Raw genomic sequence first — 16,946 nt, forward strand, 5'->3', positions numbered from 1 at the left:
GTAGATTATGAGCTGCCCAAGTCAAACAGCAGTCTTGCTTTATTACAGTACAGACAAAAGAATCAAACTCATGTGGCACCATAACTGTCCCACCTGCAAATCAGAGGGTCTAAATCACAAACTTCCATGTTAAAGTTATATTTTATACTTACCATTGTTTTATGTATGAACAAGGTATTTTGCTGGAGATTTTTTCTAGATTTTACAGCCTTTTTTTTTTACAGCAGGGGAAATTTAAAAAATTTCAAGAGGCACCAGATTGTGTATATACCCATGTAAGAGTCTGAGCCATCATACCATCAATTACTACCATCATTACAAATTCTAACTTGGCTCAGTGTTTGAGCCCAAACACTTTTTGACAGCAGCTCCAGAGCTGGGCAAGAGGCTTGCGCATGAAGAAGTCATGCCCTGTTAGGAAATGCATTTACATGACTGCCTAGAAGGTTTTATTTAACAGTGAGGACCTGAGTAGGCAAGCTGAACAACACACTGCAGAAATCCCAACACTGCAAGACCCAAGAGTTTCATGAACAAAAACAGCTGATACTCAAGATGGGTGGTTTTTGCTCTGGAATCAAAACCAGGGTCTAGACCCACACATCACCTGACATCAAAAAATCACTCGATTTGACTTCCCTTTTTTTTTACCAAGACCCCGACTTTAATTGCTTGTCCACAGTCTCTTTCATAAAGTACATTATACATAACGTGTGATCTGAGGAAACCTCTTCAGAAGCTTGTTCACTTTGCTTGAAGGCAAATTTCCCCTGGATGACAGGGTGTCCTCATTTTGATTCCTGCGCTCTTTCTGAAAGAGAAGAAAACTCCTCAAAATATTTACAGCAGTTTATTTGCAGAGTTGATGCTCATTCCCAGAGACTACTACTAATTGTACAGGGGTGTTTCTTTCAGGAAAATGCTGTTTCTTTAAGGAACACTTACCATAGCACTTGGTTTAATAATTACAAGCTGATGACCTTTAAATGATGCAATTAATGACTGACATCTTGTGAAGATTATATCCTTCCATATTCTTAGTTAACAATGATATAACCTACTGGTAACAGCCCAGATTTTTTCTTTTTACTTTCTGTTATTTTTTCATCTTTGTTTGATTCTTTGTCATCTAGCAAATAAATTGTGGATAATTTTTCACTTATGCTGTCAAACAGCAACAATAAATAACTATTTAAATGATGACACTGTTATTGAAGGAAAATGGAAACCTGAAACCAGTTTAAGGACAAGTTTAGTACATATACTTACCTTTAGTCTATTTTGAAAATTATTTTGTTTCAAGCTTATCATCAAGTATTATTATAATATGTCAATATATATTATATAATCAGAAACCCCTAATTTTCAAGCAGTATGAAATTTCTTTTTCAAAAATGTCTGGCCTTTAAAGTCAGAAACAGGTTGGAAAAGACCTCCAAGATCATCGAGTCCAACCTCTAACCAATGGCCACTCTGCCAACTATACCATGGCACTGACTGATACATCCAGTCATTTCCTGAATGCCAGCAGGGATGGTGACTCCACCACCACCCAGGCCAGCCTTTTCCAATGCTTCAGCACCCTTTTACTGAAAAAGTTCTTCCTGATGACCAGTTCGAACCTCCCCTGGCACAGCTCAAGGCTATGTCCTCTTGTCACATCATCAGTTGCCTGGGAAAAGAGGCTGACCCCTGTCTGGTAATTGGAAAGAGCAGTAACATCTCCCTTGAGCCTCTTCTCCAGACAAAACAACCCCAGCTACTCCAGCCCATCCTTCACCAGTTTCACTGCACTTAGTTGCTCAAATGGGTCACAATCAAATCCTTCAGAGAACATTATTCTTACTGGCACACAAAAAATGGCTGGAGGCTTCCTCCTTTCCTACTGCTAGCCTTTAAGAACATAAAAGAAGCCTTAATTACTTCTGCCTTGGCCACGCAGTCATAGAACGTCCTGATCTCCTCGGCACAAGGCGCGTCGTTGAAGTCATTCTGTTTCCAGCACGCCATCATTACCGACATCTCCGTAATGCACGTTGCCTCTGAAGGGAAAGACACAACCAGAAATCTCAGGTGTTTGGGATTTCATGCTAACAACCTCCACGGTGCATAGATCTCCAAAGAAGTTTAAGACGAGTTACAGGCAGGTGAGAAAATGCATAACTCAAGATGCCAGCTTTGCTTTGGGCAGACAAGTTGTTGCTAACAGAAAGCAAAGCGCTGCAGCCATCCAGCATCTGACTGCATTTTTAACGTGTCTGACTCACGTACGACACAAACTCGGGATTGCAGTGTGAGGAAGCGATCCTTCCGACAGAGCCCACGCGGGATTCCATGGCCCACACCGGCCCCTCCGGTCTTGCCCTGCGGAGCGCAAGGCGCCGCCGAGCTCTGCCAGCAGCGCGGCCCCTCCCGGGGCACAGCGGCGGCTCAGCTCACCGGCAGCTCACCTGTCGACTGCTCCCGGCGGTTCGCCACCTTGTCGGCCAGCGCCAGTGTCCGGGGCGGGCGGAGCGTCGGGGGCCGCTTCTTGTTCCGCCACTGCCCCGACACCCAGCGCGTCACCCAGCCGGGGTAGCTGGGGGCCGCCATGTCCGCGCGCGGGCGTCCTGAGGGCGGTGCCGGGCGCGGGAAGCCCGGCCCGCCCCATCCTGCCCGTCAGGCCGAGGATAGGCCATGGCAATGGAGTAACTCCCTCAGCTTCCGCACTGGGCGGGGGCAGTGCGACACTGCCCCCACAACCTCCTACCAGCAGCTAACTCCTTCTGCAGCAAAAATAACAAAGGAAGGAGCAAACACTCTCAGCCAGAGTAGCAGAAATCATGATTGTCTCAAGTAATTCAGGCGGAATTAAAGGAATCACAGAATGGGCGAGGCTGGAAAGGATCACAGTGGGTCATGTGTGCTCAAGCAGGGTCCCAGAGCACATTGCACGGGATTGCATCCAGACACTCACAGAGTATCTCCAACGAGGGAGACTCCACAGCCTCTCTGGGCTGTTTCAGTGCTCGGTCACCTGCACAGTGAAGTTGTTACTCGTGTTCAGATGGAACGTCCTGTGCATCACTTTCTGCCCGCCACCTCTCGTCCTGGGGCACAGCACCACCAAGAAGGGCCTGGATCCCTCCATCCCTTTGACACTCTCCCCTCAGATACTATAGACATGGTTGAGGTCCCTCTCACCTGTCTCTTCTCAATTTCTTCTGCAACTGTATGGAAACTCTTCTTGGTGCTCCAAACTCTCACCACTCAGCTCCCAGCCCCTCATTTCTCTCCGTTACATTACAGCTGGATCCCCCCTGCACTGTTCCTACTGTTCCTTCCAAGAAGATACTGAAACTGCTGCTTCCAAAATGGTAGCATCGTTCCCACAGCCTCATACTCCGTGGTGGAAAAAACTCCTCTTCCCAGAAGTTTCTTCCCTAGGTCCTGGAAGTCCCCAACTGATCTGGCAGGTTCTGGAGTGTTCATGTCTCCAGCCAAAAAAGGCAGGCAATACAGAAGGCACAGGAGCATCCCAAGGGCTGGGATACAAACAGGTCTCTGCACAGCAGGAGGGACAAGGTAGATGCACAAAACTGAGGAGATAGATGCTGAACACTGGGGACACAAAGCACTCAGATCCTTGTCTTGTGCAGTTCCTAAATATGCCATTTTTACCACCGTATCAGGAACTGCTGGAATCCTCTGACCATATACAGAAGACTACATCAAAAATGCTTTTCTTTGCATTTTTGTTTTCCCACAGGACACTGATTTGGATTAAAATATATTCAATCTCCTAGACATAAAGCCCAAAGCACACCCCTTTGCCTAGTCAAGGAAGTTAGAGACTTTGGAAATTCCGTTAACTTGAGCTAAACATCACCAGACCTATACCATATTATTCTCAAGATGGTCACTAGAATTTACTGCATCTGCTGACAATGAATCTGGTATATCCAATTCCATAATTATTTTTGTGTTACTTGTAAAATAGTATATACTTAGAGTCCAAATTAAAGAGTATGAGAAGGCATGTTCAAGTAAGCAAATTATTTTTTTTTGTAGCTCTCTTCTGGTATTGCATTTTCATCTCTTAAGGTCAAACACTTTCTGGAAATTCTGAAACATTTTGGTAAGCAGGATGTTTCTGTATTCCCATTTTTTTTCTGAAAAAACAGGAAACAAGCTATCCTTTGAGTTTGACTACCTATAGAGAAGAAACAGGCTGACACCTTCAAATTAGGCCAGAGAGGTTGCACTGTACAACTCTGAAGAATAGAGATTTGAAAATCCCAGACAGGAACATGAAATACATTTCAGTATTCCCATTCAAGTAAGGTTTAGCTATTCTTGGTTTTGCCTCTTCTAGCTACCCTTCCTGCCTTACTGTTAGCTACCCACCTTCCCCTGCTGCATTTGCCTCCTGCAATGTCTAACTAGATGGGCAAGAAACAGTAACAAGGAAAGACAAAAGTACTGTGATAGAAGAGAAGCTGAACTGCACTCCCTGTAAATCAGCCTCCCTTTTCCCAAATTACATTAGCTAATGGTGGAGCACCTTCAAGTCCTTTCACCTTCAAAAGCTGATCTCTCATTTAAGTAATTCCAAGAAAAATGAGGTGGGGTAGGAGGGGAGGCGGAGAAAGAGAAAGGCAAACTACACAAGGAGAATTGTAATAGCTTCCCGTAAGTTACTGCTGTCTGCATTAGAACTAATTTTTTGGCATCAGTCCCATATTGGAGCCTCAGCAGAAGAGATTCCCAAGCAGACAGAATAAGATACATGATGGTGTCTGCACACACCATGCAGAGATGTCTGAAGCAGGACACCATTTTATTATTAAAGATTAATTTTTAATATTACACATTAATTTTAAGGAAGAATGCAGAACTACAAAAAGGCTGTGTTATTGAATAGCCAAATGCTTCTACAGCCTGTATTTTGTATAGCTGATAGCACCAAGTCACTAATGGATGGGACAGAAGTGATGACTTTATAGGGACAGTCAGAAACTGAATTCCCTCAACAGTGAACCCCAGAGATGTTTTACTGTGAATCTTGAATGTACAACTATAAAAACCATGTAAAACTTTTGCTAATTAACATTTACAACATTTTTTTCTTGTATTGACACATTTAAAGCTGAATCCTAGCTTGCGTTTCAACTGGTCAAAACCAAAATAAAACACAGAGCTTAAACTATTAATACTAGATTTGAAAAGAATATATATCACAACTGAATAAGGGCCACTTATGATGCTACAGTAAATGCTATGCCATAGTTAAAAACAATGCTAGCAATGCTGTAATAAAATACACCCTTTAAAATGAGACTGCTATCTTAAATACCTCTTTAAGAGATGAGAAATTACACCATGTGTTCTTCCCTTTCTGGTGTAGTTATGTAAAACGTCCAGAAATTACCAAAAAATCAGTTAGGGGACGAGGGTAAGAAATCTGCTGTACTGGCAAAAAAGAATAGTTGATATCCATGTCTTTTTGACTGCCTGGATCCAGCTTTCAGGTAAATTCCACTATATTCACACAAATGTACCCTGAATGCACCATACCAGTCCATAATGCCCTCACCAACCACACTTTAATCTCATCTGTCTCACCCTGACCTCCTTAACCAATTTAATTAGAGATGCTTTAAAATTTAAAGCACTTCCACTTGGACTTTAGCAGTGAAAGAAACCAGTTTGCTGAGATTCCAGGTGGTTCAGACTGAACTCCTGCCTGCTGAGCTATTGTGTTTGCAAAGTATTAGCACAATTTATTCATGCACTCACAACTAGACGTGTCACACCCCATCCCAACTCCCACAACAACCCTTATCCTGTGCTATCTCAATTAGATCAGGTGCCCTGCATTTTCCTGTCAACCTGAGTAGTTCTGAGCTGCCATCCCTAATTCCCAGGATCTAGGAAACTCAGCCCATTTCCACTGCAAATTACCTGTGCCTCCTTACTTGCTCAAAGATGCCACAAAGTATTATCATCTGCTCTGATCCATTCCAAGATGCCCAGTACCATCTCTAGCTGAGACACTTGCACATTAAATGGGTCTTTTCTGCAGTAAAAATGTATTTAACAGCACACAAAGGAAGATGCTAGCGGTGTCAGAGTTCTGAAACAAATCCTGTAGCTCCACTCCTCTCTATCCTTCCTAATCCCTCTGCAGGGCCATATATCTCTCCCTGCCAGCTCTGAGACAATGGACCATAAAGAGAAGTACAGTTTGTTAGAGCCTGACGCAGGCTTTGGCTCAGTTGGTCATATCACTAAAAGGATTTTATCTCTGATTAATGTCAACCTCTCAGGTCTCTGGTCTCTAGGCAGAATGAAGGAACCTGGCACCCTGTATGTTTCTAATTAATACAACTTCCCAGAAGGTGCTTTGAGATCCAACAATAACTTTAATTAAATACAGTCAAACAGATGACAACTAATGATTAAGGGAGTGGCTCACTTGGGACTATGGCTGAAGTGTGTGTATGGCAGGACAGTAAGCAAGGCAGATGGCTGCTTGTCTAACACAGCAATGCCTGCTAAAACTCTGATGTCCCTGATGGCTGAGTTTCAACTCAATTGATCCTGTTCCCAGTCCTTTAGAAGTTGTTCTTCCACATAACTTAAAGCTTCCCTCAGTCAAAATGCAAGAGGGACATTTCTGCTGATTCTCCAGCTGCTGCTGCACTTTGCAGACCATTTCCAGAGAAAGCAGCTCATTCTCTTTTCCCTCTAAACATATACATTCACTGCTGCTTGGATCTCATTCTACTTACCATTAGAGAGGACCCAGAGATCTTTCAGTTTGAAAATTACTACAGTGACTGAAATAAGAAAAGGCAACTCTTTCTGAACACCTTTTGAGTTCTAGAAATCATAATGCTAGCTATCAAATCAATATTCCTCAGTGAGGTTATATGCTTCCTACAAATTGCAGTCCTTGCTAAAGGACAGAAAACACAGACTACTAGTTCAGTAAATTATATAATCAACTTCTAACTGAAAAAATAGGCAACATGTGGTACCAGAGTTTTGGCAGAAGAATAAGAACTGTGGCTTGCCCAATCAATGCAATGCCTCGAACTGCTAGATTTTTAACCTTCAGTCAGTTATTTGTTTCTTGTCTCTCACCTCTCAGAGGGCATACATTTATTCTAGCTTGTCAAGTCAATTCTGAGACACAGCATCAATAGAATTTACTGGTGTTTCATGTGAGCAGTAATGAGGAGATATTTTTAGAACAGTAATGCTAGTGAATAAAGCTATCCTGACAGCCTTGAAAGCCTCCCTCTAGTCACACAGTAAACAGGCACAATGCATGATAAGCAATGAAGACACTCACCCTAGTCTGCAGGATCCTGCCAAAGTGTTTACACGGGTAAATATCTTCAATATTTGCTATCTTTGATAAATTCCTTATTAGGATCAGTTTTTTTGAATATGGGTACCTGCACTGTAAGAACTGTTGAATTGTTGAACCTGCACTGTTGAATCTATCCTGTTCAGTCTGAGTATCACATAGCCTTCCAGTAGTCACAATATGAGTGATGACATTCAGCCACCATCTTGCTGCTCTGGATTTAAAGCAGTGAGAAATCCAGTTAGCCAAGCACAGAAATCAGGAAACTTTTCTCAAAATAATAATGCTGCAGTGACCTTCCTCCTTGTCTGCATTCACACACTTGCATTAGCAGAAAGACAACTAGGAGGGTAAATTGAATTCACTCTGGCCACGACTGGCAGTACACATTGGCACTAGACAGCAATCCTTTCAAATGCATTATTAAGTAAATTAACTGCAAAATCTTTAAGGGTATGAGACCCAGCTTCTCCTCCTGTCTCCTCCAAATAACAGGAGAGAATGAAAGCAAAGCCATGGCAAAATGTTTACTCAACATTTTGTAGTCCTTGCTGTGCAGAGCAGTAGATGCTGTGAAGGTCAGTCAGCAGCACTGAATACAACTGCAACCACAACTCTTTATCCAGCTGGGCAGGATTCCCACCTCTCCTGTCCCTGCAGAGTTTGTCTGGCAGTTACACAAAGTATTCAAACCATGCACTGAATAAATATTCCTTAATTCTTACACACCATACATAAAAAGTGAAATAAATTTACTATATTAATAGAGGCCACAGACACATGGTTTATAAATCATGGAAGTACTGTGACATAGAGGAGATGAAAGCTAGTATGATCTATGACTACAGAAAAAACCACTGCAGACACAAAAGAAACAAGGCTTGGGTGAGCTTCACAGCTAAGAGTGGTAGCTAATACTCATTACCTTTTGAGAAGTTCACCACCTCTAAGACTGTAAAAAACAGTTAAACCTAGGAAGACACTAAAAACTCAGAAAAGAAAGCTATCAAGTGACTTGTGACTCAACTACAAACTGGAAGTTGTACTTTGAAAACCAGACAAAACCCATAGAATATCTGTAATCAATTTACTTTCAGATCTGTACTCTTTCCATACACACTTTAAGAAGACAGATGGCAATCAGAAATACTCATGCTTGGCAACAGTCATCAAGCTCAAAGCAACAGCCTTCTGTAGTACAGACACAGAGCAAAGCAATAAAGAAAGCCTGCAGGACCAACAAAATAACCTTGTTGGCTGTTGATTGTAATATACTGAGTACATGAAGTATATAGTGGTGGAGGAATACTATTGTGAAATAGCTAATGAACAAATCAGGGCCCCAAGGAAGAAGTTTTTACCTACTTTGCTAGCTACTATTCAGCTTGCACCACCATATCTTCAATGCTACTGTTAGTTGAGAAACATGCTCATGTTTCTGAGCAGGAAGACAAAATGGGGCTTTGGACATCACTCAGCAAGGACTAAGCAGGTGCTGATGCACATACTTATACTGGTACTTCCTCCTGTTACTCATGTAAGGACAGTGCATTAAATGTAGCATGTCTAATTTTGGCAACAGTAGATACATTATATTATAGACCTGGAAATTACTATAAATGCTGCACTTCTGAAAAATCTACTTCAATTACAGGATAAAAGAGCATAAGTAGCATGTGCTAGTACCTGGTTCTTATTTTTTATGTTTAGTACAAAAAGCAAGATCATGATTTCTCCTGGCTAGTCCACCAAACATTTGAATAAGAAAGTGTTTTGAGATATTAAGAGAATGCGATTAAAGAAGACTGAATTATTTTCTATACAGAAACATGAAGTGATGCAACTGAAGGCATTACTTCAAACAATTTACCTAAATATCATTAACATGATTAGCAGAAGTCAATATTCAGAACTAAAGCAGCCTTAATTTGTTTTATCTTAATTTACAAGTGGCCTCTTCAATCCTGAATACACATCTGTAATTTTTAATCTGATTTGAGTAATCCAGTTTAATGATTATTCTCTTAGGTATTCATGTCTCCCGAATAACTGAAAAAAAAGGAACTTAACTGATAAATACATTCTAGCTGAAGAATCACTTGTTACTGTTATTAGAGAAGAGAGATAAAAAACCATTCTTCTCCTAAAAACAATTAGGTGAGAACAGTGTACACTGTATGCATTTTCTACATTTATAAAAATCCAGTGATAGTCATGGGTCTGAAGTCTTTGCTGTCAAGGTGCCCTTACAGTGATTTTAACATCGCAATATTTTTCTGTCACCTGAGAGGCAAACATGGAGATGATCATTACCTATACTGGCATTATACCTGTAATCCCATATCTATAACATTATAAAGGGGAATTTGAGTGGAAAGAAAAGGATATGAAGTGAAGCACACAGCACTAAGCAATAGACAGTGATGTAATTAGGAAGAGAATGTAGAGCCACTGCTGTTCCTAACTTTTACTGACAGACATCAAACTTCCCATAGCAATTGCAAAAAACTGTCTTACAAAATCAATTTACATAACAGACTGTAGACTTTCATTAGCAACAAACTGTTTAAAGCACAGATAAACTCTGGCTCTTTAGTCAGTAGTTAACTTCTGAAGGAGGGAAAATGAAAAAAGAAAATAGCATTAAACCATCAGAGACATCACTAGAGTGTGGCCATTTGTGCCTGTGCATTTAAACCTTTGACCCTGAATTAATTAGTTTGCCTCCACTGCAAGATCAATTATTTCAGAAAGATACCCACTCTGGCAGGGAACAGTAGAGTTTAGTTATTCCTGTAAGCAATACAGGCTATGCAGCAAGGGAGATCAGCCCACAAGTTGTCACTCAGGAACCCTGGTCATAGACCAGGATCACAATGTGTTAGGGTCAGCAGAGATACAAAACCACCTCAGTGCACCTGGCTCTGATCACCCATTTCAGCATACAAAGACTTCAAGACTTGTATCCAAACTGCAGAGAGCACTGCAAAGGCACCATTGTGAAAATGCATTTGTCTTGGCAGAAAGCTGCACATACTCAAAAGGAAAAAATCAAAGGCCTCTGAATTGCTAGCATTAAGAAGGTAACAGTAAATTGAGATTACAGATTTCAGATTTGATGGAAACTTAACCAAAGTATAGAATTTTATTTTGTTCTACACAATACCAGGTAATACACTTTCTGGTGTGAAATACTTGGTTGAAAGTTGCAGCTTAAAGAATTTGTTCTGCCATTCCATTGCACATATGACCTGCTAAGTCATCAAAGAGGAAAATTAGGCAGGGAGTTAAGTGACCTCCCCACAGTTATTCAGTTAGCTTGAAAAGGAGCAGTATCTGAGGCATGTTACTTGGGGAGAAGAGACTTTATTGCAGCAATTTCATAAGGCACGATTGCTCTTCACAGATGTGTCTTTTGTAAATCCTTCACTGGAAAAGCCATTTGTTAATAGCAACTAAAAGTACATCTTAATTAAGAGAATATGTGATTGATAAAATACTTAAAAAAACAACTAATATTCTGAAGATTTAAAAAAATCCCTGAAATATCTTAGGGCACTTGAGCAAGAGCCTGCAGTCACGTAAGACACAATATATGTACAGCAAATGCAAAAGGAGAGTAAATTCCTCTTTTGCCCCACATGTTGACACCTGCAAGCCAGGAGTGGCTTCACACCACAGAGCTGAAACTCAAACCAAAGCAGTTCCTAATGTTTCCACTGCTGAAATCCAATCATAACAGAAACTTACTCACTTCGTGCACCAGAAAAAAATTGTCTCTGTGAGAGTTTTTTTGGTTTTGGTTTTTCAAGGCAAACATTTGAAGTGAGTAAGAATTCAGTTTCAACTTTCAATGCAATTTTCAAATCAAGCTCTTACAAAGATGGGTCAGTGTTGCCTTGTCCTCTTCAGAAAAATCTCATGCATGTAGTCCCAAAATCTTCCCTGATGAGACTCATTGCGATGAATCATAGCAGTGAGGGCCTCACCCTGATCAAGGCTTTGCCAATAATCCTGCAGCCACATTTCTTTCCAACTGAAACAAAAAGAGACACATCATCACAAATAATTAAAAGCCCCAAATCAGTCTGCAGCTGTAATAGCACTGAAACCATGTTTTTCTTTCCCTTAAGATGAAAACAGGCCCAGAGATGGTCACAACAAATTATGTTGTCAGTGTGCCACTGTGCTCTAAGTCATTTAAAGAAATTTGCTTTGAAAATTCTCTGTAGCAAATATAAGTTCACTGTTAGCTTTACAATATTCTAGAAGTATCAGTATATACTATAACTACCATGTTAACCACAGAGACTAAATTACTAATTGCAGAGAATAAAAACTTCTATTAAAATAAAATCTATCACAGAGTGCTTATATTATTTTGAGAGTAGATTGTAGTGACTGACCACAACCTGACACATACAACTGCCTGTTCTACAGCTTTCTTCCTTAAGCTTACTTGGGAGTGAAACCCAGCAGTCCAAATACAAGTGAAGCTGCAAGCATAAGGATTGAGAAACCACATCCCCACACATACAGCTAAAGGTGTGATAGTGCTCCAGCTACATACACCTACACAGAGAGAGAGATTCTGACTGCAGCAGCATTCTGACAATTCAGCATATTTTTCAACCCTAAAAACAAATTACATCTGGGAATAAAGATTACAGAGCATGCAAATATGTAGTGTAACCTTACTGTAACTGGGTATATGCTCTAACATAAACTCCTTTGTTGTCCTCTGAGTTCAGAAGGCTCCAGAACCACAAGTCACAATGTGTTTATAGTCAGACCTTGCATGGTGCATACAGCCTAGCACTTGTATCCCCACTAGATCTGTGTCATTTTTTCACAATAATGTTTTTCTAAACTAACAAAACACTCCACAGACTAGCTCAGTAGGCATTCATCTAAATTGATCACACTGTTAAATAACATTACTGTCATACTTAGACAAAAATATGGGTATGCTTAACTAACGTTTTGATGGCAATTTTATGCTATTATTACACCAGTTAGAATTATAAGTAGTCATGTTCCATTTTGCAAATAAAAATGGGTAAAGCTTAGATGCTTATCAGATAGCGACTACTGTATTTAACAGGAGATGCCCACGATCATGCCTTGGGAACTATGGACACATATCTTTATAAAGTAAATATCAGTGAATGTAAAAGCTTCCCCTGAACAATTTTTCCAGACACATCTCATGCCTACAGATGAGGAGAGTAACAGTGAGACACGGAAACTTCCCTGGGATGAAACTGTAGCTTGAATTATGGACCAGCTGTTCAAAACTCCCTGCTGATGACCTCTGTGAAGAATGATGGAAGCACCTGGGTCTGCACGTGGGATCGGCAGCAATTCTGTGTGTGCCTCCACAGGTACTTCTCTACTGCCACCTGATGCTCAAACAGAAAACCTATGGAGCTGGACTTTCTATGAGTAGGTCCATTCCAGAGTAGGGCGATGCACAGCACACTCAAAGAAAAAAGCCATTTCGCTGCCGAGACTGAGAAAAGGCATTACCATAAAAAAGCTCCTGTAAATCAGTCAACCAACAGAAAACAAGGGACAAGAAGCTGCTCAATCTGTTTTCTCTCCTGCACAGTCCCTCTTCTAAATAACTGGCATCCTCGTACACAGCCAGTGTTTTGTTACACAAAACAGCATTAAGTCCTGTATTGTGGGTGAGCCTAATTTCTGCTCTGAAGTCTACAGGAGTCAACCAGGCCTGCAGTGAACATTGGCAACCCCATTGTAACGCAGTACTTTGTAGAGTTACACAGCTGCTTTTGTCCGAGGGCTGCAAAGTGCTTTACCATCACTGTACTGAAAAACATCCCTCCCTCAAGCAAAGAGGCCAAGATAGACAGAGGATAACCCCACTGCCTGAGGTAACAGAGCATTTTAACAGAATATCCTCAGTGTCACACTCCACTTTAACTGCTAGCACTGCTGTCCAAGCCTCTCATTCAGCCTCAGCATGACACAGTATTAGCAGGACCCCCTAGACCACCCACAAGACATAATACAAAATGTAGCTGGAGAAGTAACAAGAGCTCCTTTAAGTACAAAGAGTTATTAAAGTTACACCTCCTGTTTCTCCCTTCAAAGCTTTTTCTCCCTTCAAAAAGCATAATATTGGCATGTTACCTGTCTCCACCAGAGAGGTCTTCAACACTTCCAAACCCAGGGGTTGGCATAGGACATCCCATGTGCTTGAACTGAGCTATACGAGGTCTAGGAGCTGGAATTTTTCCATGAGACTTCTTGTGTTCCTGTTCCTCTTTGACCCGGGTGTTCTCCTTGTCACAGATGAAACACTCAAAGCCATTCAGGTAATTGGGCAGAGTCATGTCATTCACACCCCACTCCCGCTTCTCCAAGCTCTCTAGCAAGAACTGGTTTTTGATTCCACCAGCATTTTTATACTCTAAATACTTCAAATATTCCTCTCCATTCTTGTCCAGGAAATCCAGATACTTTGCCAGCTCTTGGGGGCTGTCAAAATCATCTATAAGAATGATGGAGAGGTTGTTTGGCATCCAATCCCGCACAGCTGGGGAGCCTCGATACACTGGGACAGCACCCAAGTGCATGGGACGCCACAGCTTCTCTGTCATGTAGTCATCACATATGGCATTCTCCAAGGCCAGATGGAACTTGTACCTGGCAATAAAAGTCATAAATTCAGAATCTTCTGTAGTGGCTGTAGAAGTGTCTCTCAGTCGCTCACTGGGGAGCTCACGGTTATGCAGGCATTTACCATAGGAGTCAACCTAAAATAACAAACAGCATCTTTACAAAGTGATTTGTTCCCCTGGAACTTGTTTTCAGACCTTGTGGTTCTTGTACAATTCCTAACTTGGATCAGTTCGTAGCTATGTTAATTTGGCTTCATTTTCACTCCAAGGTCTTCCTCTTGAGACTATTCCTAGAGTCTAAGTTCTACAAGCTTTAGAGAAAACCAAGTGCTCAGTTCCAAAAGCAGCATTAGCCACACTAAAGACTGAGGGGCGAGGGGAGCACGCAGATGCCACCCAAAAATGTATTTCTGGACAAAACAGAAACCAGCAAGTAAAGAATCACATTTGACTCTATGTCAATTTAAAGATTCTCTTTCTACTTAAGAGACATAGTGCTCTTCCAAACAGTTATTACACAGAGTTCCAGCCAGTCTCAGCAAGCTGACAGAATTTTTCAGTTGTCAGACTGAGAAAAACTGATACAAGGAGCTAAAAGAATACTGTCTAAAAATACAAGAGAACATGTTTGAGCTGGAACCTGCACCATACTTTGAGAAGACAGTAATTTTAAAAAAATTATTTTTGCCTTTGCTTCACTACTCAGTACATGATGACCTGACCTTACACAGTAACTGAATCATGACCAATAGAAACAACAGAAACCACTAGAAAAAAAAGTCTCTGGCAAAGTCTAAAAACAAATTTTTTTTTAATCAATCTAATATCCTTCACACTTTTTAAGAGAAAAAATGCAGTTTTTCCTGCTTGGAAGAACCATTACTTTACTTAATGAAGCTACTCACCATCAGCTGTACCATAGCAGTACAAGCCATCATAGAAACAATATGGTCCTACCACAACACAGGTAAGGAGCAGATTCTCACAACAGAGCAACCTGCCTTTTAACTTCACTCCTGTACTTTCAAACGGGAGCGAGCTTGTAAAGGGACAGCCTTCCTGTATGCTAACTTCAAAACCCAGAGATTTCAGCAACTTCTGGCACTTGATCCACAAGACCGAACTTATTCAGGCTTTGCCCAGCTTGTGACTGATCCCGAGTGCGGCCAACTCCACATCTAACATCTGCATCATGCCTACCTACTGGCATGCGATGTAGTCTAGATCACGCTTTGGGAAGGAATACAACTAGTTTTTCTGTCCAGCTTGCAGTCAGCATGCATCCCGTTATGATTCGCGTCTTGGCTAAAAACAAGGACAAACAAACCCCATTAAAACGAAGCGGTAGAGGGGAGCAGCCAGGTGTTCCCAGCTCCGAGAGCAGCCCCACGCCACAGCTTCCCCCTGCACTCAGCCCACCTACCTGGATGTACTTCATGAGCTCCCGCACGTAGCGGTCCCGGTCGGAGGGCACATCGCAGTGGGACTGCATGTACAGCACGGGGCCGTAGCCCTTCCGCCGCCACGCGTCCTTCTCGGCCAGGGGCACGGCCGGGGCCCGCAGGTACGCGGTGCCGGGCAGCCACTGCAGCGTGAGCGGGTAGTCGGACTCCCGGCGGAAGGTGGCCGTGTAGTTGAAGAGCCGGATGCCGGGCGAGTGCGAGAGCACGTAGTTGTTCATGGGCGACTCCTCGTGGAAGAGCGCCCAGGTCTGATGGGGCAGGCGGGGCAGCGGCGCCTCGTACGCTCTGAAGTCGGTGCCGTAGAAGATGAGCGCCTTGGTGCGGCGGTGCCGGGCCACCCGCCGGCTCCGGGTGACGAGGCAGGAGCCGCGGGGGCAGTCGATGCGCTCCGTATCGCCGGGGAAGTGCGGGAAGAGGCTCCCGCTCCACCACAGCAGGATGGGCAGCGCCTTGTTGCTCCGCGTGTCGTTGTTGCCGGGCCCGCGGTACGACGCGGCGGCGACGAAGGCCGCGCCCGGAGGGACGGCGTCCTGCGCCCACCCGTCCGCCCCGCACGGTTCGGCTGGATCCTCCGCGGCCACAGCCACTGCCGCGCTCCAGGCCAGCCCCAGCGTCACCCACAGCCCCGCGGGCCCCCACCCCGGCCCGGCGTCCCCCATGGCCGGCCCGCCAGCCCCGGGCCCGCCCCAGGAAGCGGCGCTGGGCCCGCCTGCGGTGGTGCCGTCACGGGGCGGGGAAAGGCCGGAGGGGGCCGGACGGGAGCAGCACCGCCTTCCCCGCCCCTCTCAGCTCCGACTGTCAGCGCGCCTTTCAAGTGGCTCGGAGGGGCAGCGCCAGCCCTGCTGCAGCAGCCCGACGCGGTGACCTATTGGCAGCTCCCTCCCAACCCCACTGTACAATGGCTGGAGCTGCCGTGAGCTTCTCTGCCTCCGTCTGCGCTAACACTGGCCCCGCAGTACCTGCAGCTGACAGGGATAAAGCCCAGCTGTTCCCCAAAGGCACAGCACGCCGCGAGTGAACGCACCTGCAGAGAGGGCTCCTGGACCAAGCTGTTACAAGAAAGAGCCCCCAGCTCAGCTCCTACTGGAGACCATAAAGGGAAGGAACAGGAAACAACTTTTACTAACAGAAATCTTATGTTAAGGTTTTTGGGGTTTGTGGTTGTTGGTTTTTTGGTTTGTTTGTTTTTTAATATCTGCAGGTAATTTTAAAGCTCCCTTGACAGCTGCTTTTCTATACAAACCTCGAATAATTCCTACAGTATTAAAATATTCTGTAAATGGGAAAGTGGTTTGTGCTACACTATGTAAATCCAACAGACATATTCTAGAATTACCACTCAGTTGCTTATTTACATAATTGCTAAAAGCTTCACATTAACTTCTTAAGAGACAATATAATATTCATGAATTATCAGTTATAATACAGGACATTAGTTAGTATGAACACAAGGCAAAGAAGTATTTTCATCTATGTTAG

The 16,946-nt window shown here is 43.1% G+C and overlaps 2 protein-coding genes across 3 annotated transcripts; both read right to left on the minus strand.

Moving 5' to 3' along the window:
* Positions 1-21: 21 nt before the first annotated feature.
* Positions 22-2,643, minus strand: CHCHD1 (coiled-coil-helix-coiled-coil-helix domain containing 1). The gene is made up of 3 exons (XM_005481444.4): positions 2,451-2,643; positions 1,924-2,042; positions 22-811 (listed from the first exon to the last, which is right to left on the minus strand). The coding sequence occupies exons 1-3, from the start codon at positions 2,590-2,592 to the stop codon at positions 701-703; spliced, it is 372 nt and encodes a 123-aa protein (XP_005481501.1). The 5' UTR covers positions 2,593-2,643; the 3' UTR covers positions 22-700.
* Positions 2,644-8,430: 5,787 nt separating this feature from the next.
* Positions 8,431-16,501, minus strand: POFUT4 (protein O-fucosyltransferase 4). Of its 2 annotated transcripts, none has more exons than XM_005481443.4 (3): positions 15,428-16,462; positions 13,514-14,139; positions 8,431-11,393 (listed from the first exon to the last, which is right to left on the minus strand). In XM_005481443.4, the coding sequence occupies exons 1-3, from the start codon at positions 16,124-16,126 to the stop codon at positions 11,246-11,248; spliced, it is 1,473 nt and encodes a 490-aa protein (XP_005481500.2). In that variant the 5' UTR covers positions 16,127-16,462; the 3' UTR covers positions 8,431-11,245. The 2 variants fall into 2 exon arrangements, with proteins under 2 accessions (XP_005481500.2, XP_074400893.1); XM_074544792.1 differs by lacking the exon at positions 8,431-11,393 and adding an exon at positions 11,414-12,838 and having other exon boundaries at positions 15,428-16,501.
* Positions 16,502-16,946: the final 445 nt, after the last annotated feature.

The sequence above is a fragment of the Zonotrichia albicollis genome, chromosome 7, assembly GCF_047830755.1.
Source record: "Zonotrichia albicollis isolate bZonAlb1 chromosome 7, bZonAlb1.hap1, whole genome shotgun sequence".
NCBI classification, from domain to species: Eukaryota; Metazoa; Chordata; class Aves; order Passeriformes; family Passerellidae; genus Zonotrichia; species Zonotrichia albicollis.

Bases quoted from the DNA above. Each gene is read 5' to 3' on its own strand.
- POFUT4 (XM_074544792.1), bottom strand. From the start codon at position 16,126: ATGGGGGACGCCGGGCCGGGGTGGGGGCCCGCGGGGCTGTGGGTGACG. The intron at 14,140-15,427 runs GTAGGTGGGCTG...TTGTTATTTTAG, and splicing joins AGCTCATGAAGTACATCCAG to GTTGACTCCTATGGTAAATG. The intron at 12,839-13,513 runs GTAACATGCCAA...TTTTTCTTTGAG, and splicing joins GACCTCTCTGGTGGAGACAG to TGTGCTGTGCATCGCCCTAC.
- CHCHD1 (XM_005481444.4), bottom strand. From the start codon at position 2,592: ATGGCGGCCCCCAGCTACCCCGGCTGGGTGACGCGCTGGGTGTCGGGG. The intron at 2,043-2,450 runs GTGAGCTGCCGG...CTTTCCCTTCAG, and splicing joins CCGCCGGGAGCAGTCGACAG to AGGCAACGTGCATTACGGAG. The intron at 812-1,923 runs GTAATTAAGGCT...CTTCTCTTTCAG, and splicing joins ACTGCGTGGCCAAGGCAGAA to AAAGAGCGCAGGAATCAAAA.